Raw genomic sequence first — 26,460 nt, 5'->3', positions numbered from 1 at the left:
TGGTCATGTATTGACATATGAAGATCTCCTAAAACATAAGTCAGCAATCTGTTAATGGAAAAACATCTAGAGAAAGCCCATAACTGAAGTGCACAGAACAAATTAGGAGTACCACACTTTTTTTATTTCTGAGAGCGGGTTGGCTTTATTCAAGATTCAGATACACTATATAATTCCTCAGTACTTTGACTGGAGTCTGACAGTCCTATGACACCTTACTGGGAGGACCCAGGTGCCCGCACAATACCACTCTACTGGTTGACATTGGAGATGACGTTGCACTGTGACACTTCTCCATCATCCATGTACTGCTTCCCGTGGAGTGAACCTTTGATTTGGAAGTTTGAAGGTGTATAGTGGACGAGGAAGGACAGTCCATGAAAGTTTTGTGATCTCCGCTGTGGTGCGGAAACTCGTCAGGCCTTGCTTTCGCATGGAGAAGGAGAAGTTTGTTTGCACTTTCATGTAGATGAACATGCTGAAGTCGTTCCTTAAATTTCTTGAGGGTAGCACAGTGGACTCCAAAGTTGATTGTTGGAATGTGAGAGATGACATAGAACAGAATAACCCCTTCAGGATCCCGGAAAACCGTCACAGCGACTTACAGGCTAAGATACAGCTTTGATCTGTTTCTTTGGAGGAGAGGTGGTGTGCCACCACACCGAGGATTTTTGTTTTCTTCCGGTTGAAAGTGAGAAACCCATCAACCTTGGAACACACTAGCAATTTCGCACAGGTGGTGTGGTCTCTGTTAGGTAGCCAGGAACTGAGGGTGCACATGTGTTTGAGTACCCCAACTGCTGGACGAGTGTCAGTACTACCAATGTAAATATCCAGTTGAGCAGCGATGTGTTTGATTATGATCTGTCAATCACTCAAATGAGTGTCCACATGTTCCAACATTGCAGGAGTCACTGCTGTCCTGCCATCCATCACGTGGCAGATTGGACAGGTTTACGTGACGTTGGTGTGATGGTGACAGATGCCTTGCCCGATGACTCACCATGCTTTTGTTCACTGCCAGGTCTCCATAGACATTCTGCAAGTGCCCATGAATATCTGTGCTGCTCTAGTTTTCTGCCAAAAGAAATTCTATGACAGCTCTGTGCTTCAAATACACCTCCTTTACAGATACAATTTTAAAAGCTGCTTATGGTGTGGCTACCTATTGGAACTATGGGGGCTGAAGCAGGAATATTTCACTGTGTTTCAAAACAAATTCTGGATTTTTTCGTCTGAAATTGACAAGAAAAAAGTGGTATGATTACTTCTTGAAGGACAAATTCTGCATTTTTTCGTCTGAAATTGACAAGAAAAAAGTGGTATGATTACTTCTTGAAGGCTCCTCGTATGAAAGATATTTGCTAGAAGTCCCACACAGAAATAAAGAAGAGGCAGAAAGATGGGAGGACTTCCTGATACTCATGCTTTCTTTCCTGACCCTGGCAGCTATAGGCAGCAAAAACTTGTACATCATGATCCAATATGGGCAAATTAGTTAGCAGCTTCAAACTTCATTTGTAGGGTATAACAGAGCTTCCATTCTATTTCACCTCTGATTCCTGTAGTTTTGAAACAGAAGTTGTACCAAAGGAAAGTTTTCAAAACTTGGATATGAAACTTCCGAAATCTAATCCTTTGATGTCAGTAATGTCCAGAAATGTAACAACTAGCAATTCACAAAAAGAAAGAAAAGTCAGGGTCCTATGATTACAATATATGAGAGTCACAATTAGAATTGATCAATGTGTACAAATATCTGAGTGTAACAATTAGTTGGAATATGAATGAACGCAGGCTCAGATAAAGACTTCTGTTCATTAATGGTGTACCAGTGCAATGCTGTCAGTCCAGAAAGGAGGTTGCTGGCAAAATTACTCATACATCACATTTTCAAATATTGTTCAAGCTTGTGGGACCATATCAAGTGGGATGTATACAAAGTAGGGCTGTACAAATGGTCACCCATTTGTTTGACCCATGGGTGAGCATCATAGAGATGCTGAAACAACTGAAGTGGCAAATGCTTGGGAATATATGCACACTATCCCAAGAAAGTCTGTTTAGTAAATATCAGAACTTGAACATAAAACACTTCAAAAATTGAATCAGATAATGACAGTACTGCATGTCAATCAAGAATAATTACTTGAATGCCTCTGCATGCACTGTAATTAGTCTAAGCTTGTCTTTGCAATTCCTCCATTAGTGTTGTTGTTGTTGTTGTTGTTGATGATGATGATGATGATGATGATGATGGTGATGGTGATGGTGATGGTGATGGTGATGATGATGATGTTGTTGATGGTGATGGTGATGATGATGATGTTGTTGTTGTTGTTGTTGTTGTGGTCCTCAGTTTGGAGACTGGACTGATGCAGCTCTCCATGCTACTCTATCCTGTGCAAGCTTCTTCATCTCCAAGTACCTACTGCACCCTACATCCTTCTGAATCTGCTAAGTGTTTTCATCTCTTGGTATGCCTCTACGATTTTTACCTGTCGAGCTGCCCTCCAATACTAACTTGGTGATCCCTTGATGCCTCAGAACATGTCCTACCAACCGATCCCTTCCTCTAGTCAAGTTGTGCCACAAACTTCTCTTCTCCCCAATTCTCTTCAGTACCTCCTCATTAGTTTCATGATCTACCCATCTAATCTTCAGCATTTTTCTGTAGCACCACATTTCAAAAGCTTCTATTCTCTTCTTGTCTAAACTATTAATTGTCCGTTTCACACCCATACGTGGCTACAATCCATACAAATACTTTTAGAAAAGACTTCCTGTCACTTAAATCTATACTCGATGTTACCAAATTTCTCTTCTTGTGAAACGTCATTCTTGCCATTGCCAATCTACATTTTATAATGAAACACAAAAGAGGTGTGATAAGGATTTACTGTAGTGAAAAAATATTGCAAAGTGTAAATATCTGAGGAATACTATTTAAAAACAGAGTGTACAATTATATCTTCAAAAGAGTGTTAGAATAACAATAGACTGCTGAATATGTAGAATGCAGGAATTGGGGTATAGAAGAAGTTTACTTCACCATCCTCCAGGTGCTACAAGAATCTGAGGAACATATAACCTTCAAAGAAAGCTTTGATGAGAAATAAAAAACTATGACTCTGTGAACAATAAGTTGAAAGAGAAACAAGTTGCTCTGTGAAATGACTGACCTTCCCATTTATCATTTGCTTTAATGTTTAATGCAGTCTTACATCGAACTGCCTGTTAAGTGGACACCATTTTATTTTATTTTCTACACTCATGCTTATATTAGAGCTGTAATTATTAATAACAAATATAATGTAGGTTAGTAATAAGAATATGACTTCCTTTATATAAACGAATCTGACATTTTTCCTCAAGTCTATTTTTATTCAGAAATGATAATTATGACCTGTCACCTCTCACTGGTTACAAGAACGCCAGCTCCATTACATCTGTTGTGTGTATAGTCAGTGGAATGGATTTAATTATCTTCCATTTTCCAGACAAAAGATATCTAACATAGGTGTTAATGGTTGCCACTCACCATACAGCGGATATACTGAGTCGTGATAGGCACAACAAAAAGATTTACACAATTATAGCTTTCGGCCATTAAGGCCTTTGTCAGCAATAGACACACGTACACACACATGCACACAAACACACTCGTGCAAACACAACTTGTACACAGGTCTACAGTCTCAGACAACTGAAACCACACTCAGCTGTGAGTGGCTGAGTGCGTGTGTGTACGTGTGTCTATTGCTGACAAAGGCCTTAATGGCCGAAAGCTATAATTGTGTGAATCTTTTTGTTGTGCCTATCACGACTCAGCATCTCCGCTATATGGTGAGTGGCAAATTTTCTCTCTAATATTATTAGATTCCATCCTGGATTTTCCATTGTTTGTAGGTGTTAATGGGCTTCTTATGATATTGTTATTTTGCTATGCAATACTGTTGCATGTTGTTTTGTGAAACTTGCACAAAACAGGTCTAAATAGTTACCTCCACTGAAGCAGTAAAATTTTTGGTTCTTTACAGTAAAATTTTAGGTATGTCTATAAAGTGCTCGGAGGAAATCCATTTCAATACATACGCTTCACCACAGTGAAATATTCTGTCAGAAATCAACTGCTTGACTGTGGGTGAGCCACCTCAAACCATTGCATTTGTTCTATGTGCTCTACCTTTGTGTAGATGATGTAGGAGAATTTCTCTGCTCTTAGGGAAACTGAGAGCAGCTGCCAGTTTTTTGCTGGTAGATGTGTTCAGATGGCTGCAAGTCAGGCAGAAGTATTCCAATATAGACAAAGATGTGACTGAGTGGGAAACAGGTAATGATGTCCCTATGTGAATGCTCCACTCCCCAGTTTTTGCAGAGGCTACAGCATATCTGTATTCTGACTCTCGCTGCAGACTGATATGATCAAAATCCAGACATTCAAGTGGAATCTTCTAAAGTTCCGCTGTTGGGTTGATTAAACTAAAAGCAAATCACAGAAGATCTCCTCTACCATTCTCCATAAGCATGTCGGCAAATATGTGACCCCATTTGAATAAGCCTCACTTGTATTCTGTGTCTAAGGAGCGGGTCACAAAACCTTACTCTGATCTCTACTGTAGGTGGCATTTTACAGAATTTAACAGTTACTCCTAATTAAAAGGTGTGAAAAGTTTCATTTAAAGAAAAGTAATTTAAAATATAATTAACATGTGCTGCGTAATCAGCAACCAAACTAAATGAAATAGTCCCTGTTATAAATTTACATGTATGGAATTCCCAAAATTGAGTTGATACATAATCAAGTCTACCATTCCAGGACATGTGCAGAATATCTATCTTTAATTCATATGAGAGGCATATAAATAGTTCCCAATGCACCTGAAGTTGACATAAATAAGCATAATTAAATGCTACTAAATAAGTCTTGCAGCTATATAATCAAGTAAAATACGAATTTCTTATTTCCAAGATCTGAGAATATTCTGTGTCCGAATTAATATGAACACAGCTAATGGTGTTTGAAAGATTAAGATTTTCTATAACCGAAACCAGCAGTCTATCAGTTGAAGCTGTGTAGTTCATAACACCTGGCCTCTCTTACAGATTGACTACCGCTGAGTGGCTCCTGGACAGAATGACGTGTGGCACTTCCTGGTACTGACTGACCAGAGGTGCACTTGCATTCAATGTCTCAAAGCATGTGTAGCCATGTAGCCCACAAATTCTCTCCAACTTCTGAGAAATATTTAATTTTGGGATACCATTTAATGTACCTCAAATGATGTATCTTTCGATGCTAGCCTCTCTCCAGCTATTTAAACTACAAACCTTATGCAGTACTGAAATAAGCATAAAAAGTCTAAATCTTACAATGTTATGAAACACACAGAAATACAAATTAGACAAAATTTTGAAGACATAGCTGGCCAGCTCACACTACCACATTGTTCTAACTGTCACTATGCTTGAATAATGGGCTGTTTTATTACTGGACAATTAATGAATCATTAATAATATTTACATACGGTTGCTATTTGAATGCATGGGGATGAAGATTCAGCATGGTTCATTATAGACTTGCTTTATTAATTGATTCTCTACTAATTAAATAACTTTTATGCCAAAACTGTACATCATACAAATACATTGGTTCTACCAGTCACTGCTGTGCTGTATGCTGCCAATTGCTACTTACATGTTATTTGTGCAAACAGCATTGCTCTAAGTATCACTGCGAAGTTTCAGGAATCGTAAAGATAACCCAGTGTCCGTAGTTTTCGTCATATGGGCAAATTAGAAGATGCAATGAATTCATCTTGTTGATACAAAGAGTATGTGGTACTTGGTTTTAATGTATGTTATCGAAATATTCTGCAGTTGACACATGACAGTAAACTGAAGGTCCCAGCAATCAGCCTAGTGACTCTGGGGCATAAGCTGCCTCCCTGGTTCCTTCATGCCCTCTCATTATACTGAAAGCATGATTCTCCAGTGGAATTTTAGCAGTTTTTTTCCTCCACCTGGCTGAGCTGTGACGTATCTTAAGCTTCTCCCATGCTTTCTGCATTGCCTTCCAGGAAACTCTTGTTTCCAGCAGTGCTGACCCCTGCTCTCCATGGCTTCTGGGGATATTTTCAGGATTCCACTGACTATGATAGGGTGTCAGGTGGAGTTTGCACATATGTTGTGGACTCTGTGTATAGCAAACTTGTGCCTCTTGATATAACATTAGAGGCCGTGACTGTTCAAGTAACGGCATCAAAGGATTTTACCTAATGTGTATCTCCCTCCCATGATGGAGTGGCTCAGAATACACTGTCTGTACGGTTTCTCAGCTCCCCCCACCATTCCTAATCTAGGATTACTTCAGTACACATAACCCTTTGTGGGGTGGAACATGATTACTGGCCAGGATAAAGACATCAAAAATTTAATGGCAGGCCTTTGTCACCTGAATGCTGGTGCCCCCACACACTTCAGTATGGCACATGGAACTTACTCAGCCATTGATCTTTTCGTTTGCAACTGTGGTTTTTTCCCATCCATCCAGTGGAAAGTCCATGATGATCTGTGTGGTAGTGACCACTTCCTGATCTTCCTGTCATTCGCCGTTCTGTCGACAGCTGACTTAGATCCCTGTTTCTTTGGGATCCCCATCCACCCATTGGAGGACAGTATCGTGGTAGACCTCAGAAATTGCCAAGGCCATTAGAGATTGCAGGTGGGCTCTCCAGCACCATAAGTGCTATCCATCAATGGAGCACCTCTTTACCGTTAAATGGCTCCATGCCTGTGTCCTCCACCTAATAAAATGATGGAAGGAATGATTCTGGGAATTATATGTTTTGCCGGCTGTTGTGGCCGAGCAGTTCTAGGCGCTTCAGTCCGGAACTGCGCGACTGCTACTGTCGCAGGTTCGAATACTGCCTTGGGCATGGATGTGTGTGATGTCCTTAGGTTAGTTAGGTTTAAGTAGTTCTAAGTTCTAGGGGACAGATGACCTCAGATGTTAAGTCCCATACTGCTCAGAGCCATTTGAACCATTTGAATGATATGTTTCAACCATTGGACCAATACCCCTCTTTCACGGTTTGGGTGATCAGATGTGTCTGCGGGTACCAGTCTCCTGCCTGCCCGGCTAGCCGCGCGGTCTAACGCAATGCTTCCTGAGCGGGAAAGCATGCCAGTCCCCGGTTCGAATCTGCCCGGCAGATTAGTGTCGAGGTCTGGTGTGCCGGCCAGTCTGTGGATGGTTTTTAAGGAGGTTTTCCATCTACCTCAGCGAATGCAGGCTGGTTGCCCTTCTTCCGCCTCAGTTACACTATGTCGGCGATTGCTGCACAAACATTGTCCACGTACGCGTACACCATGATTACTCTACCACGCAAACATTTGGAGGGTTACACTTGTCTGGTATTAGGCGTTCCCTGGGGGTCCACTAGGGGCTGAACTGCTCAATAACCATAGGTTCGGGGTGGGGTGGTGGTGGAGTGGGTGGAGTGCTATGGCCTGTTGTTGGTTGTGAACCACTGAGGGCTACGGCGGGACGAAGCCTCTGTCATTTTTAGGTCCCCGGTTTAATAAACACAATACACACACACTAGTGTCCTGCAGGTGTAATTAGTATTTACTTGTACGGTACTATCTTCACTGCCCCAGATGTTGTTACCAAAAAATTTTCTCTGCATTATGCTCAAGTCTGTCTGCCTGAGTCCTCGAACTGCAGGTTGAGCGAGAGCACTGGTCCTTCACTACATGCCACTGGAGCCCTGTAGTGCTGCATTCAGTGACTAGTGCCTTAGCTCTTTGCCCTGATACAGCTCCAGGGCCAGAGTGCATCCACAACCAAATGCTCAAACGTCTATTGATAGATGTGAGTGTTGTCTCATTACCAGTTTCAACTGTGTCTAGAGAGGGGTTGAGATCCCATCTCAGTGGTGAGAACCAAGTAAGCATCCCCTAGAGGTGGGTGGCTATCAACTAGTTAGTCTCGCCAATGTTCTCCGTAAGTTGCTCAAGTGCATGGTGAGCCAGTGGCTCTGTTAGCTCTGAGTCTCAGGGCCTCCTGGCTCTTTACCAGAATGATTTTCATGAATGCCATTCAACTGCCGATAATTTGGTCTGCCTGGAGTATGTCATCCAGGTAGCTTTTGACCAATGTCAGCACCTTATTGCTGTCTTCCTTGACCTACAAAAGGCTTATGACACCACATGGTGATACCACATCCTCACTACTTTACTGAGTGGAATCTCCTGGGCCCATTCCAGATTTTTGTCCAGAACTTTTTGTCACACCATACTTGATGTGTTCAAGTTGGTGCTTCCCAAATCCAAGAGAATTGGTCCTGCAGGGCTCTGTATTGAGTGTCCCTGTGTTTCAGGTGGCCATCAATGATCTTGCAGCAGCTATAGGGCCTTCAGTATAAACTTTCTTGCAAGTTGACGATTTTTGCTTTTACTGTTGCTCCTTGTAGTGTGGCTGTTGATAAACACTGACTGCAGGGTGTCATAAAATCATGCAGTCATCGGCCATCGCCCGCGGCTTTCAGTTTTCAGCTGCCAAGACTCGCACCATGCACTTCTGTTAATATTTCATTTCACTGTCCATCCTCAACCTGAACTTTACCTACAGGAACTCTATCTCTATGATCAGTTATTCAGTGTAATGGAGATTTACCATTTTTTGGAACTGGCCTTCAGTGTCTCATTGACATGGGATCCCCATCTTCACCAATTTAAGCAAAGGTGCTGACTACACCTGAATGCAATCAGCTGCCTCAGTAACACCGTCTGGGGTGCAGACTGCTTAAACCTTCTACAGCTTTATAAAGCCCTGATCCTGTCCCTTCTTGACTGTGGGAGTCTGGCATATGGTTTGGTATTGCCCTCAGCATTGTGGTCACTGGACCAGATACACCACTGTGGTGTCCGAATTTTCACAGGAGTCTTTCAAACTAGCCCTGTAAACAGCTTATTCGTGAAGGCTGGGTTTCCTCCATTACAAATCAGATGCCAACAACAGCTACTCAGCTATGCTATGCACATTTACAGCTCCCCTAATCATCCAAACTACCAGGTCCTTTTTCCTAGTAGGGCGATCCACCTCCCACAGCAGAGACCAAGAACTGATTTCACTATTGCAGTTAGACTACAGCGTCTGCTCTGAACTCCAACTTCACCATTGTTGCCTCTTGTCAGGGAACAACTGCACATGCCCCCATGGCATGTTCCCCGAGCTTGGATCTTTCTCGATTTATCCTTTTCGTCCAAAAGAATCACTTGGCCCCATGATTTTTCACTGCCTGTTCCTGGCTATCCTCGATGAATTTCCAGGTTGTGAAGTGGTGTACACTGATGGCTCAACAGTCAGGGGAGAGACTGGTATTTCATACACATGCAAGGTGCAGTGAACTATGCTCCCTACCATATGGATGCAGTGTCTTCACTGCTGAATGGGTGGCCATCAGACAAACACGTAGCTATAATCATTCTTGAACAAGTAAGATGCTTCTAATCTGCAGTGACTGCCTGAGCAGCCTTCAGGCTATAGCCTAGTGCTACCCTCATCACCTATTATTCACGACTATGCAGGATATTCTTTCCAACCTGCATAAAGCTGGATGGCCGGTCATTTTTGTTTGAACACCTGGACATGTTGGGCTCTCAGGGAATGAACGTACTGACTTGTTGGAAAAGTTGGCTAATGGCGCCGATTTTCGAAATGGTGGTCCCAGAAGTGGATCTTCGGTTGACTCTATGCCAACAATTGTTGGAGGCCTGGAGCTCAGAATGGTCCGCCCTGGACTCCTGAAACAAACTGAGGGCAATAAAGGAGATAACAACAATGTGCAGTCTTTCCTTCGCACAGGGAATCCACCATTCTTTGCTGGCTACACATTGACCACATTTCACTGATGCATGACCTCATTCTTCTAGGTGAGGACCTACCTGACTGTGGTCCACATCCTACTAGACTGCAAAATTTAGCTGTTTTGCTACAACACCTTAAACTTCCTGACATGCTACCTCCGGTGCTAGCGGCAACCTGGTTTTGCATTTCACCTGTGAAGTTGGTTTCTGCTTGTCTCTTTGAGGTGAGACACTTTGCCCTCTCCTGCTCTAGCCCAGGGGACCCATGTGGCCCTTGCCTGGTGGTCTGGCATGGCTTCTACACTTTCCACCTTTTAATTCTCTTTATTCGTTTATATTTGCCATTCTTAATGTTTTTTTTTTTTTTTTTTTTTTTTTTTCCCTAAAATTTTATCATCTTGTTTGAGCTGCTTAATTTGCTTTTATCTCTCTGTCATTGTATCTTCATTACAACTCAGCTTCCCAGGATTTGCCTTTTGTATCCTTCCTCTCGGGATTATTCCTGGTTTGATATTTACAGAATAGAGGGTCTGATAACCTTGTGGATCGGTTACACTAACACCAAAAAAACCAACCAACCAGTCTCAAATTTTCATTGTCACTCACACAATTTCTCGACACCGCTACATGAGGTTCTCCTTAGGGTACTTGTGAACAGTACATTGGGGGGGAGGGGGGGGGGGGGGGAATAGTGCCAGTGACAGCTGTGTACTCTGTCACATGGTATACCATTTACTCCCTGGGAAAACCTCGTTACATGGTGTTTGTAAATCATACAAAGAAATGTCACTGGCAGTGGGAGTTGAGATTGCTGTGGAGGTAAGTTCAGATTGCCTAGGTTTGAAGTGACTAGTATATAAATCTTTTGATTTTCATGACATATTCTTCATAAAGACAACTGACATTGGCACATTAAAATCAATACCTGTTTCCAGATTTAAGACTTAGCCAATATAACACCACTAGATCTAAAGACAAAAACAAGCAGTACCTCTGGGAACAGAGCAAGTTGTGCACCATATCAGTTCCTAGAAAATCTCCAAACAATAAAAGTTATTTTCACCTTCCACATACCAGGCTGAAATCAAAACAAGTCTGTATAAGATCCAAACAGAGTCCACCTCCAGACAGTATTATGGTTTCAAGTCCGTATAAGATCCAAACAAGAGTCCACCTCCAGACAGTATTATGGTTTCAACACTCTGTCGTTACATGCAGGTGACCTGGGTTCAGATCAAGTTCTGCATACTGTCAGTTGCCTTTAATGTATTCATTGTGGTGTGTAGACCAGTTTCATTTGTGCTTCTTGTACTTTGCATTTCACCTGTACTTAACTAATTTCCTTTGATTCAGGTGGATGGTAAACCACATGCAACGCCTAACCGTGAAATTCAGATCATGTATCTTAAGGAATATCCGGTAAGTACTAAAATTTACCTATGCTTACACACAAATATATTCTCTACCAGCCACTGTGCCTAACATGATTAGACAGAATTACAGGATAGTTCCTTTCGAAAGGGTATATTTGATTTCCTCTCTCATTCCCCTCCTGATGATCTTGTCATGCTTTTTATCTGGAATGAGGAGGCAGGAGGAAACTAAATGAAATATTCAGAAATATGATTTATAGTTTCTCGTTAAGTCACTTAACTTGTAAAAAACACACTTCATTTGGTTCTGTACAAGGCAACATATGTTGTCATTGGTAACAGTACAGTTGCGCATAATGTTCTGGTTATTTAGTGTAGTAGTAATGAACCAACTTAAAGATTAAATAAAATAAGGAAACACATAACAGTAACGTTGTTTTAGATACCGGGTAGTAGGGAACGGATGTTAGGCAGCTCAACAGGCAGGCAGCAAGCCTGTCTAGAGATGATACAGGGAACCGAATACACTATTAAAACAAATCTGTCACCACAGCAGTGAACTGAAAGAATAGTCAATACAGGTATGTGTTGAAAGATAAAGATATTAACATCTAAAAGTAAAGACCTACAAATCAGGAAAAGGTTTCTAGAAGCATACATGTGGAATGTGTGATTGTATGTAAGAAATTGGCTGTAACTCCACACAGAAATGTAGGAGGAGGCAGAAAGATGTGAGGACTGCCAACAAAAACTTGGAACTTGGATTGAAGAATAAAGGAGAAAAGTCTAAATGAAACACACAGAAATACAAATAACAAATTAGACATAATTTTGAAGACATAGCTGGCCACCTCACATTACCACATTATTCGAATTGTCAGTGGGTTTGAATAGTGGACTGTTTTATTATTGGACAATTAATGAATCTTTAATAATATTGACATAGGGCATGGAAGACCCACATGTAAAGCCTTTTCAATATTTGTTACCCATTTCCTGACCCTGTCAGCTATCGGCAACAAAAATTGTTATCTTGTACCTCATGATCTAATATGTGCAAATCAGTTACCAGCTTCAAACTTCATATTTGGGATGTAACATAGCTTCTGCTTAGTTTCACCTCTGGTTCCACTTGTCCTGAAACAGGTGTTGTACCAAAAGTCAATTTTAAAAATGTGAACTTGAAGCTTCCAAAATCAGATCAGGTAATGACAACAGTGATCAGAAAGGCAAAAGTGTATACTCTACAATAAGAGGAAAAAAGCTAGTGTCCTATGGCTAGAATTTGAATGAGTCACAGTGGGAGCAGGATAACTCATACAAATATCCAGATGTAACAGTCTGTGGATATATGAATGATCACAAGCAGAGGCTCAGATGAAGCATGTGTCAGACTTCTGTTCATTAGTAGACTGCTAGGCAATGCAGTCAGTCCACAATGGAGTTTGCATATGAGACACCCACATGACTTACCTTAGAATATTGTTAGATTGTATGGGACTCATACCAAGTAGGCCCAACAAGGGATATTGGATATATAAAATTAAGGGCCACACAAATGGTCACATACTTGACCCCACATGTGAGCATCACAGAGACGCTGAAAGAAATAAAGTGGCAAACCCTTGGAAATGGATGCACACTATTCCAAGAAAGTCTGTTTAATAAATTTTGATAATCAGTTTCAAGTGATGTATCTGGGAGTGTACTACAATGCCGTATGTATTGCTGATGTAGGGATTGCAAAGACAAGTTTGCCCTGATAACTGGTACAATGGGATGGATCCTCTTCACTGTGGTTAGCAGAGTATGGATGTAGATGCATCTCTTTCCATTGTTATGTCCTAGGCGATTGAGGGCCATGGTGATAACAATAACAGAATGGGATTGCTCGTTTAAATATTTTCAGTTTTTCAGGCAACAGTTGATATGTAATGTGGCTGTTAGTGAGCATAAAAAAGTAGTATAATTTTGCAGTAGAACACTGTTGCATGTTGTTTTTGTGAAAATCTTACGAAACAAGTGTGAATAGTTACATCCATTGGTCCTTTGCAGCAAAATTTTAGGTATACATGAAAGTGCTGTGAGGGAAACCACTTCAGCACAAATACTTCACCAGAGTGAAAGATTATTTCAGAAATCTACTGCATGACTGTGGATGAGCCATCCAAAACGATGCCATCTCATCTGCGTGCACTGGCTTGGTATCGTGTGTAGGATAATTGTTTGCAGTTACAGACACCAGAAGCAACTGCCAAGTTGATGCTGGTAGATGTGTTTGGATGGCTGTAAGAAGCTGGAGTCAAGCAGAAGTATTCTACTATAGACAAAGATGTGACGGAATGAGAGACAGGCAGTTAAGCGATGTCTCTGTGTGAACACCCCACTCCTCTGTTTTTGTAGAGGCTATGGCATCTCTTTATTCTGACTCTCACTGCACTGAGTATATGATCAAAATCCAGACATTCAGCTGACATCTTGTGGTTTTTCCCCCCATTGGATTGATTAAACTAAAAGCAAATCATTGGGAAAAATCTCCCCTATCATTCTCCATATGAAATGGACAACTGTATGGCCCCATTTACATAAGCCCCTCTCGTATTCAGTATCTGAGGGACAGATTGCACAAACTTATACCATACCCTACTGTAGGTTAACATTTTACAATATTTAATACATTACTCTTAGTGTAAAATGCAGCACTAAAATGTGCTGTTTAATCACCAACCAAAGTAAATGGAATTAATGGTACCTGTTATACGTATATGTGTATGGAAGAGAATCGCACTAGGAATTCCCAGAACTGAATTGATATGGAGTGAAATCTACCATTGCGGAACACATGCTGAATATCTATCCTTAATTCACATGATAGGTGTGTAATTTAAAATAAATAAGTGTACTGAAATGGTCCTGCAACCACATAATCAAATGAAATAAAAGTTCAAATTCCAAGCAGCTGAGAATACTACATGTCTCAATGTTTATACTTGCCCAATGGCCTTTGAAAGATGAGTTCAAAACTTGAGTGAGATTTTCTATCACAGAAACCAGCAGTAAATTCGACAAAGTCGGAAGCACTGGAAAACATGTCTCTCAGTTGAAGCTGTGCAGTCAGTGTAGTGGTAGTGCATAACCCTTCACACCTCTCACAGATGGACTAGTGCTGAGTGCTCCTGGACAGAATGATTCCCGATAATCACTGACTGAAACTGGCCTTGCACTCAATATCTCACAGTCTGTGTAGCCATTTAGCACACAATTACACTTCAGATGTGTGTGTTATGATGGTTGTCTCTTTCCAGCCATTGATATTTGCAAAGCATATGTAATTTATGAAATACACAAAAATACACATAACAAACTGGATGAAATTATGAAGACTTTTAATAATAGGCACAATTTAATGAATCGTTAATTTCATAAATACATTAACTTAGAGCTGCTATTTGAATACTTGAGGATGGAGTTAGGCATAGTTCATTATAGACTTGCTTTTGTAGCACTTTTTGATCACTGGATGATTCTGTACTAACTAAATAACTTTTACGCCAAAACTGTACATCAAACAAATACATTGCTTCTACGAGTCACTGCTGCAGCTATATGCCACCGGTTGCTATTTACATGTTGTTTGTGCACACAGCATTGCTTTAAGTGCCACTCCAAAGTTTCAGGGACCATAAAGATTTTTTTTTTCTCCATATGGGCAAATTAGAAGGTGCAGCGAATTCATCTCATCGATACAAAGAGTCTGTGGTTCAAAGTTGTGATGTAGGTAATTAGAAATATCCAGATGAATTTTATAGCCAACATTATGCTGTTAGTGTACGACAGTTAGCGTGAGGTCCTAGCGAGTGGACAAGTGCTAATTCCCCCCATCCCCCACTCTATCTGGCTGAACTATCGAAACTCTGTGAGAGTATACCATTAGTTGCTTGGCTCCTCTTCACAAATTCTCTCAGCCTTCATCATGCTAGCTGACAGTGCTCATAGCTTAATGGCACTTACATGTAAAATCATATGTCAGTCGGCAGTTGACAAAGGGCTGAATGTGTTTAAACGTACAAGGTCTACAACAGGTATTGAACACTTCTCATATTGTAGGAATAGTATGTATATTTCTTAAGTGAACTGAATTAAATGCAGTGAAATTAAAATAATGCAGCAACAGGGAAGAAAACAGCGAATATGTAACAATGTCATTTGCTATCAGTAAAAACTGAAGCCAGGCTCAAACTTCCATTGTCACTCATATGATTTCTAAATGCCACTATGTGATGTTCTCCCTTAGGGTATGTGTGAACAGTATCACTGGAGGGAATGGTGTCTGTTGAGGACAGTTACATACTCTGCCACATGGTACACGACGTAGCCCATGGGACAAACTTGTGTCGTGGTGTTCATAAAACATACAGGGAGGCATAATTGGCAATGGAAGTTTGAGTTTGCTTTGGAGGTATGTTCAGGTAGCCTAAACCTGACATGACAGGTCCACAAATATTTGATTGTCATGACACGTTCTACACAGAGAGAATTGAAGCTGGTATCGTAAAAGCAACACCAGTTTCTAGATTTAAGACTTAGCTAAGACAATACCATTGAATTTCAAGACAAAATCGGCAGTGCCTCTGAGAGTTAGAGTAAGTTACGCACAGTATCAGTTCCTTAAAAATTTCCAACTAACAAAATTTATTTTCACCTTCCACATACCAGACTGAATTTTGAAAAAAGTCTTTGTATGATCCAAACAGAGTCCACCTCCAGACAGTATTATGGTTTCAATACCTGGTCATGAAATGTAGGTAATCCAGGTTCAAATCAAGGTCTGGCACAGACTGCCAATTGTCTCAATGTACGTATTTGTGATATGTAGTCTGGTTTCATCTGTGCTTTTTGTATTCTGCATTTCATCTGTACTTAACTAATTTCCTTTGATACAGGCGGAGTATGACCCAAATGCAGTACCTTACCGTGAGATTGAGTTCATAAGTATTAAAGAAGGATCTCCGGTAAGTACTAAAATTTACCTGTCATTACATCCAAATATATTCTCTGCAAGCCATTGTGCACAGCATGATTGATTAGACAGAATGTCGGGATAGTTCATTTCAGAAGGATGTATTTGATTTCCTACCACATTCTCATCCTGTTCTCTGTCTATAATGATCTCATCACTGACGAGTTGGTAAACACTAATCTGCCTTCCTTTATTCTCTTCAACACTTGTTCTCTGGAATGAAGTGGCAGAAAAAAGAATAAATAAAATATTCAAAACTGTGACTGATCCTTTCTCTGTAAGTTACTTCACTTGGAAAAAAACACAGCTCAGTCAATTCTGTACGAGGCAACATATATTGCCGACAATAACAATAGGGTAAATAGTAAGTGAAATGTGTAGAACTTAATCATTAAAACTCCTGTGCATGCGTATTATGAGAATTTGAATAATAAATCATGTATTATAGATACCAAATGCTTGAGTTCAGCCACATTTGTTCAATGCGTATTCACTGACTTTGCTGATGTAAGCATTAGAAAATTAGCCTGCTTTGAATACTTCTGAGTAAATGATGTATTATAGATTTCAAATGCTTAAGTTCAACCACATTTGTTCAGTGCATATTTACTGACTTTGCTGATGTAAGCATTAGATAATTAGCCTGCTTTGAATACTTACATTTGTTGATGTCAAATGGAATAATTTTTTGCAGTAGTTCCACATGTATACACAGTGTTTGTTGCTCAGAAACATGCCGTGAAAATAAAATCTGGTGTCTATCTACGAATTTCATGTAGGCAACCATTTAAACGATTAAGCCTGCTAGTGTCAGGCTTGCAATATGTTTATTCTTGTGTGCAGCTAATTGCAAAGAATTAGGCACAATTAAAAAATAACAGTAGCATCCATAAATACAACACTGGAAGGAACAATAACATTCACTATTCACAACTTAACCTTACTGTTGTGCAGAAAATAGCAATGTATGCATCCGTAAGAATATCTGACCACATATGTTATGAATAAAGGTGCTGACAGATAATGAAAGTTTTAAAAACAAAATAAATTCCTTTTTGCCTGACAATTCCTTCTTCTCCACAGATTACTTTCCGAATGGATATTATCTGTGTATATTTGGATTACATTTGTCAGATTTTTAAGTAGATTAAGAATAAAGAGAATAGTTAAGTAAATGGCCAACATGTAGCCATGTTTTGACAGGGAAATTTTATGTTACTTGTAAGCCTGTTGGCTGATTCCACAACTGTTGTCAGAGACAACTACACATATAAATTTATTAGAACACCTAGATGGACTGTAGAACTCTGGTGTAACTAACGGCAAATAACACTTTCTGGAACAGGTAACTTCCAGTAAGTCTGCAACCTGAGATAGAGTACAAGTCTGACATTTCCTCTTACAAGTCCCTATCTAGCAGGTTATCTTCCGAGATGAGATTCCATAGGTCCTCTGTACTGGTGGTAATATCACTCACTGATGACAGTCATAGACAGTAGCTTGCTGACCTCTAAGTGTGGACCCTAACCGTGGACTGATCGTGCCATGAACTGACTGTAGAGGCCCAGAAGAGGTGGTTATATTATCATGTGCATGGGTACTGTCAGTCTGCGCGAATGGTTGCCATCACCTGGGATGACAAGCTGATTGCTCATTGGCTCTTCATATAGCGTGATGTCATCCAGTGGGTGACTGGTGTGTGTGGAACATGTGACAAAGTAGTTCTGTCAGCTGCAGTGCACTCTCAAGGCGGTCGTTGATGTCAGTCTTGCTAAATGGTATCATCTGTTGGCAGTGCAACTGTTGACTGGGCATCATAAAAAGGTGTGTCATCCAGCAGGCGCCAGAGGATGTAACATCCTTCCCCCTCACAGCTAGGAAAATGAAGACCTTCAGCATCGTCTTGAACCACAACAGTGGCTATGTCTGCCTGGAGCCCAGTAATCAATCGATGCAGTAGGTTGCTGCTTCTGGGCAGTGAACCAGTGAAACATCCTCTTACTCCCTGCTGGAAGGCCAGTTAACAGCACCTGGAATTGATAAGGGTCCTGAGACAGTGATGGACCAAGGAACTGATGCACTGCCATACATCACCAGCAGATGAACCTGTGCCATCCCAACCGCGGCACCGAACGGGAAGTAAAGGCCTAACCAGTGCGTGCTGTAGCACAGGAGGGGATCTGGGAACACAATGAGCATTGTGACAAAAACACAGATTCATGTGGCAGTTGCACCCCATGAGCTCGTGAGACCCTCCAGGCAGCGACAACTTCCCAAGAGAAGAGAGCCTGGAAAGAGAGTAGAATTGAAGAGAGGAATGTGCCAGGAGAACAACAAAATAATGTGACAGTGTGGGGGAGGAGGCAGATATAGGAAGGTGCCAGTGGGACCATCCAAGGTGCTGTGGTGGAGGCACATGCAATTGGATATGTTGGATGACAAAGGATCAAACAGCATAAAGTAGGCGACTAAACCTGACACAACAAGGCGAGGATAGTCATCTACTGTGTAGATTTGCCAAAGCGCATGGGTGATTTGTGTGTGTGTGTGGGGGGGGGGGGGAGGAGGAGGAGGAGGAGGAGGAGGAGGAGGAGGAGGAGGAGGCAGCATCTGTTGTTCTGCCATGTGGCATACAGGTACCCGGTGGAAAAATCTAGAATGACAAGCCAATTTGTATCCCAAAGGGAGCCCAATGGAGGAGGGGGGGGGGGGGGGGGGGGGCAATACACAGGTACCAATGACTCCAGTCAATGTGGGAGAGATGTAGAGAGGGAACACTGTCAGGCACCTATCAGACCTGGACGCGGTTGCTTGAACCATGGGCACAGAAATACAGATGCTGAGAAAAATCAGGATCCAAAATACTAGATGATGTGTGCAAGTGCGTGACTGAAAGCTGTGCTGGCACACTGACAATTTTACTATACACACATGTAACAACTACCACAAAGTGTCACTTCATTGTTGTTTAGGTTTTGAGTGTACCAGAAGAGAAAAAAAAAATGTGGACAACTGACAAAAACATAAGTATCCACATGGACAGCAGACTTGGAAGATCCAGAACCTGTTTGAAATTTAACAGTGTGTCCATCAGTGTTCAAGTCCACAAAAATCGCAAGAACTGAGACCATGTCATTATGAATAGAATGGACAGGAGAACACACATTCTTTGTCATATCCACATGATGTATAGACCAAACATTGTGAACAATATGTAACTGTAAACCTTATTTTCAAAGCCATTAGTATAAGAATTACTTCCCCAAGCCCGAGGGGACGAGTCTGATAGAAACACAGTATTGCCTGTAACACCGGAAGGATTGGCGCACTGCAGGTTTTGTAAACATGCAATAGATTTGCTGTCCATTTTGTGGCAGAATAGGCATTGCAATTGTCAAAAAGAGCAAGATGACCTCTCGTGGTGGATTAAGCTCTGGGTGCAAGATTTGATGGGCAATGACAGATTACTGGGAGCTGGAGAATCATTATCCCATGCCTTAGCTCGATGTTGTGGTGGTAAGCTACCAGCAGATGAAGTAGAGCCTGAGTATAAGTGTAGCCTGATGCCTGGCTGACAGACAACCAGCAGGAGAACGAAAGGGGGGGGGGGGGCAGAGGTGGAGGAGTCTGGCCCTGAACACCCAACTGATGACCACCTGTAATGGCAAGACGCTGGAAGTCATCTAAAACATTCAGAATCATCATGGTGAAATGCCCACGCAGAGCTTTGATCTTGTTTGAGCGAACACACCACTGATAAATATTAATTTAATGAAGATTTCTCAGGTGAAGGAGGTCATTCCAGACCTCCATGACCAGAGCATGAACAAGGCACATGTCTCTGACTGTGGCATCTGTGTAAGTCAGGGCACAGTTCAGATTTTCGCATATAAACTGAGCGTCACAGGTTAGGCATTGCAAGGAGGCAATCCATTCAGCATGTGCTTCTCCAGATTCTTCCTAAGTACGAAAAAATGTATGGTGTGCTACTGTCACAGGTAGGTTATCTTGAGAATATGGCCATAGTTTATTCTTTGTCTTTATAACACAAATCATTTGGTTGCTTATCCAGAAAAAAAAAAACTGCTTTACAAGCTGAAGCACAGGAGCACCAGCAGTGGACACAAAAATATACTCGTCATTACATCACTAATCCCTGAGCAGCAAAGTATTGATCCAAGTGGTCCACATAGTAGTTCAACTGGTACAGTGCCAGTTGAACAAGTTGAACAGGGAAGGTGGACGGAGGTGGTGGCGGAGGGGGGGGGGGGGGGCGAGTTGGTGGGAGGAGACATTAGATAGACACTGAACATCTAGGTTGTGGTGTGATTCATCCTTCAAGTGGTGGAGTGACTTGCCCTGACAGATATCAGTACATCCAACATACTCTGACAGGGACTGAAGGTGAGTTTGGAATATTACTCATACAATAACAATTAGGCACAAAATATGTAACCAGTACTCAATGGAATGCAAAACACTGTTCTGAGTTCCAGCATGGTGCTAAGATGGAGGTGGTGGAACCACCTATAAAATATCTAGGAATCAGAGCAAGCACACTACACTGCATTTGAGTCATGGAAAGAAACAGAAGGTACCGTAACAGAGATAGGTGCAGTGTCAATGCAGATACTTGAAAACAGTCAAGAACATGTTTGGTATCTGAGTAGATACAGAAGAAGGTGAGGCTTCACACCACAATACCTTGTAGGTGGAAAACATGCTTAGGCTTTGAATCAGAACCGACTATGCCACTGTCGTATGTATGTCAACTGTGCCACTGCTACGTTGTCACCATGTAGCTGTCAAAATGACCTACTATAATGACTGTGTCAATGTAGTGTTGGAGACAACTATACAAATAAGCAATCCAAGTAAAATAATTGCATGTATTAGAACACTCAAATGGAACATAAAACTTCGGTATAAATGAATACAAATAACAGTGTCGGGAACAGGTAACCTCTAATGACTAAGTCTGCAACCTGACATGCAATACAAATCTAACAGATCCTCTTAGAAGTCTGTATTTGCTAGGTTACCTTCTGAAAAGGTGTCCTGTAGATCCGCTGTACTGACAGCGATACTGCTCACTGATGACTTCTGCAGATGGTAGCTAATTAGCTTCTTATTGTGGATTCCAAACATGACTGATTGTACCGTGAACTCACTGTGAACTGACTAACATTGGCTGTGATGTCCTCTCAAGGTGGCTGTCACTGTCAGCCATGCCTACTGTTTATGCAACTGGTGGGGAAAAAAAAATGTGTAGATGTGCAGAAGGCGCCAGAGGGTGGAACAGTAATCCTAGTGAGTTGTCACAAATATGATTCGCAGAACACTAAGCTAAACTATACCAATGCATTTATGTAGTCTTGTTAATATGATTTTATTGGTATGTATTGGTATTTACTTCCATTTGGCCAACAGGCCTACAGAAGAATTATTGCTTGTATTTGTTTCACTGTGTGCTGTTATAAGTTTTATTTTCATAGTTCACATGATGATGGCGTCCTCTTGGGTAAAATATTCCGGAGGTAAAATAGTCCCCCATTCGGATCTCCGGGCGGGGACTACTCAAGAGGATGTCGTTATCAGGAAAAAGAAAACTGGCGTTCTACGGATCGGAGCGTGGAATGTCAGATCCCTTAATCGGGCAGGTAGGTTAGAAAATTTAAAAAGGGAAGTGGATATGTTGAAGTTAGATATAGTGGGAATTAGTGAAGTTCGGTGGCAGGAGGAACAAGACTTCTGGTCAGGTGACTACAGGGTTATAAACACAAAATCAAATAGGGGTAATGCAGGAGTAGGTTTAATAATGAATAGGAAAATAGGAATGCGGGTAAGCTACTACAAACAGCATAGTGAACGCATTATTGTGGCCAAGATAGATACGAAGCCCACGCCTACTACAGTAGTACAAGTTTATATGCCAACTAGCTCTGCAGATGACGAAGAAATTGAAGAAATGTATGATGAAATAAAAGAAATTATTCAGATTGTGAAGGGAGACGAAAATTTAATAGTCATGGGTGACTGGAATTCGAGTGTAGGAAAAGGGAGAGAAGGAAACATAGTAGGTGAATATGGATTGGGGGACAGAAATGAAAGAGGAAGCCGCCTGGTCGAATTTTGCACAGAGCACAACATAATCATAACTAACACTTGGTTTAAGAATCATGAAAGAAGGTTGTATACATGGAAGAACCCTGGAGATACTAAAAGGTATCAGATAGATTATATAATGGTAAGACAGAGATTTAGGAACCAGGTTTTAAATTGTAAGACATTTCCAGGGGCAGATGTGGACTCTGACCACAATCTATTGGTTGTGACCTGTAGATTAAAACTGAAGAAACTGCAAAAAGGTGGGAATTTAAGGAGATGGGACCTGGATAAACTAAAAGAACCAGAGGTTGTACAGAGATTCAGGGAGAGCATAAGGGAGCAATTGACAGGGATGGGGGAAATAAATAAAGCAGAAGAAGAATGGGTAGCTTTGAGGGATGAAGTAGTGAAGGCAGCAGAGGATCAAGTAGGTAAAAAGACGAGGGCTAGTAGAAATCCTTGGGTAACAGAAGAAATATTGAATTTACTTGATGAAAGGAGAAAATATAAAAATGCAGTAAGTGAAACAGGCAAAAAGGAATACAAACGTCTCAAAAATGAGATCGACAGGAAGTGCAAAATGGCTAAGCAGGGATGGCTAGAGGACAAATGTAAGGATGTAGAGGCCTATCTCACTAGGGGTAAGATAGATACCGCCTATAGGAAAATTAAAGAGACCTTTGGAGATAAGAGAACGACTTGTATGAATATCAAGAGCTCAGATGGAAACCCAGTTCTAAGCAAAGAAGGGAAAGCAGAAAGGTGGAAGGAGTATATAGAGGGTCTATACAAGGGCGATGTACTTGAGGACAATATTATGGAAATGGAAGAGGATGTAGATGAAGATGAAATGGGAGATATGATACTGCGTGAAGAGTTTGACAGAGCACTGAAAGACCTGAGTCGAAACAAGGCCACCGGAGTAGACAATATTCCATTGGAACTACTGACGGCCGTGGGAGAGCCAGTCCTGACAAAACTCTACCATCTGGTGAGCAAGATGTATGAAACAGGCGAAATACCCTCAGACTTCAAGAAGAATATAATAATTACAATCCCAAAGAAAGCAGGTGTTGACAGATGTGAAAATTACCGAACTATCAGCTTAATAAGTCACAGCTGCAAAATACTAACACGAATTCTTTACAGACGAATGGAAAAACTAGTAGAAGCCAACCTCGGGGAAGATCAGTTTGGATTCCGTAGAAACACTGGAACACGTGAGGCAATACTGACCTTACGACTTATCTTAGAAGAAAGATTAAGGAAAGGCAAACCTACGTTTCTAGCATTTGTAGACTTAGAGAAAGCTTTTGACAATGTTGACTGGAATACTCTCTTTCAAATTCTAAAGGTGACAGGGGTAAAATACAGGGAGCGAAAGGCTATTTACAATTTGTACAGAAACCAGATGGCAGTTATAAGAGTCGAGGGACATGAAAGGGAAGCAGTGGTTGGGAAGGGAGTAAGACAGGGTTGTAGCCTCTCCCCGATGTTGTTCAATCTGTATATTGAGCAAGCAGTAAAGGAAACAAAAGAAAAATTCGGAGTAGGTATTAAAATTCATGGAGAAGAAATAAAAACTTTGAGGTTCGCCGATGACATTGTAATTCTGTCAGAGACAGCAAAGGACTTGGAAGAGTAGTTGAATGGAATGGACAGTGTCTTGAAAGGAGGATATAAGATGAACATCAACAAATGCAAAACAAGGATAATGGAATGTAGTCTAATTAAGTCGGGTGATGCTGAGGGAATTAGATTAGGAAATGAAGCACTTAAAGTAGTAAAGGAGTTTTGCTATTTGGGGAGCAAAATAACTGATGATGGTCGAAGTAGAGAGGATATAAAATGTAGGCTGGCAATGGCAAGGAAAGCGTTTCTGAAGAAGAGAAATTTGTTAACATCCAGTATTGATTTAAGTGTCAGGAAGTCATTTCTGAAAGTATTCGTATGGAGTGTAGCCATGTATGGAAGTGAAACATGGACGATAAATAGTTTGGACAAGAAGAGAATAGAAGCTTTCGAAATGTGGTGCTACAGAAGAATGCTGAAGATTAGATGGGTAGATCACATAACTAATGAGGAAGTATTGAATAGGATTGGGGAGAAGAGAAGTTTGTGGCACAACTTGACCAGAAGAAGGGATCGGTTGGTAGGACATGTTCTGAGGCATCAAGGGATCACCAATTTAGTATTGGAGGGCAGCGTGGAGGGTAAAAATCGTAGAGGGAGACCAAGAGATGAATACACTAAGCAGATTCAGAAGGATGTAGGTTGCAGTAGGTACTGGGAGATGAAAAAGCTTGCACAGGATAGAGTAGCATGGAGAGCTGCATCAAACCAGTCTCAGGACTGAAGACCACAACAACAACAACAGTTCCTTCAGCAGAGGTTCACGATTGGTGAAAAGTATTTGATCATTTGTCAACTAATTCCTGATTGTTATACATTGTTTAATTGGATATTTGATATCTTGTCAGTTGACTTTGCTTGCAATTTCCGGTATGATCTCTCGCAAAGCACAGGCCTGTGACTCACAGCAATCTCTCTTTTTGCATGTGTTTAACGTTTCTCAATATTCTAAACTCTTGCGGATTGTACTAAACTGTTATGGATGGTACAAACTATTCTAATGCATGACAATAACAATTTATTTTGTATGTGGATTCTGAGCGGCCAACCAATTAGTCAATTCTTACCATGTGTTTATTTGAAGCTGAGCCTGTGTGTTTGTTCCACTTCATGCTATACATTTTGTTACTCCTGGGAGGACACTTCTGACCTTAATTGTGACTCATTAAGTCTGTAGCGAATGGTTACTGCATTATTTTGTTTCATAAAGTGCACAACTTCAGTTGGTTTTGTGTGAAACTGAGAATTTGTAGGGATGCAACTGGTTATTGCTGCAGTTTCTATGGAATGATTTTTTTAAAGAATTGCATGAATGAATATTGCTACAGTTTTATTGAATAGCTCTTTTTCAAAGATTTGCATGTCATGAGCATCATGTTCAGACAGTAACCAGTACTGTTCTCTAAGCTGCTCATATACAGTATAATGTGAACAATGATTATCCTGTTACACATCCCAGAGTATAGCAGATATACAATGAGGTGACAAAAGGGGTATCTCCTAATATTATGTCGGACATCCTTTTGACCAGTGTAGTGCAGCAACTCAACATGGTGTAGACTCAACAAGTTGCTGGAAATCCTCTGCAGAAAATTGAGCTGTGCTTCCTTTGTAGCTGTCCATAATAGTCAAATTGTTGCCGGTACACAATTTTGTGCACGAACTGACCTTTCGATTATGTGGGATAAACATTCGATGGCATCATGTTGGGCCATCTAGGAGGCCAAATCATTCGCTCAAATTGTACAGAATGTTCTTCAAACCCATCATGGACTGCATAACTGGAAAGTACATATAGAAATGTTGTGGGGAGGGTGAACCAAAGACTGTGTTTTATTTGCAGAACATTTGTAAGATGCAACAAACCTACTGAAGAGACTGACTACATTACGCTTTTCCGCCTTCTTTTGGTGTACTTCTGCGAGGTATGGAATCTGTATCAGTTAGGATTAACAGTGTATGGTAAGAAAACTCAAAGAAAAGCAGCATGTTTTATTATTGAGAAATAGGGGAGAGTGTCACAGACATAAAATAGGATTTGGGGTGGACATAATTAAAATAAAGGCATTTCTCATTGCTGTGGAATCTTCTCATGAATTTTCAATGACCAACTTTCTTCTCCAAATATTAAAATATGTTGTTGACGCTAACTTACTTAGGGAGAAATGATTATCATAATAAAATAAGAGGGATCGATTCTCGCACGGAAAGATACAGGTTTCATTTTCTCTGCTCACTGTTGGAGAATGGAATAATAGAGAATTATTGTGAAGGTGGTTCGGTGAACCATATGTCAAGCACTGAGTCTCATTTGCAAAGTATTCCTGTAGATGTAGATGTAGATTGTGGCCAAATGATTTGGGGCATTGTCATCCATAAAAATTCCATCTTTGTTTAGAACATGAAATCCATGAATGGCTGCAGATTGTCTCAGAGTAGCTGAACATAACTGGA

The 26,460-nt window shown here is 40.9% G+C and overlaps 1 protein-coding gene across 3 annotated transcripts in view; it reads left to right on the top strand.

Moving 5' to 3' along the window:
- Positions 1 to 26,460, top strand: part of LOC126425171 (uncharacterized) — a 286,674-nt gene that overhangs the window by 103,041 nt on the left and 157,173 nt on the right. For all 3 annotated transcript variants that reach the window (XM_050088123.1, XM_050088124.1, XM_050088122.1), the window contains 2 exons: positions 11,227 to 11,292; positions 16,190 to 16,258. In XM_050088123.1, the coding sequence (XP_049944080.1) occupies positions 11,227 to 11,292; positions 16,190 to 16,258 (135 nt within the window). The remainder of the gene's footprint in view (positions 1 to 11,226; positions 11,293 to 16,189; positions 16,259 to 26,460) is intronic.

The sequence above is a fragment of the Schistocerca serialis genome, chromosome 10, assembly GCF_023864345.2.
Source record: "Schistocerca serialis cubense isolate TAMUIC-IGC-003099 chromosome 10, iqSchSeri2.2, whole genome shotgun sequence".
Taxonomy (NCBI): domain Eukaryota; kingdom Metazoa; phylum Arthropoda; class Insecta; order Orthoptera; family Acrididae; genus Schistocerca; species Schistocerca serialis.
This window is presented reverse-complemented; position numbering and strand designations above follow the sequence as displayed.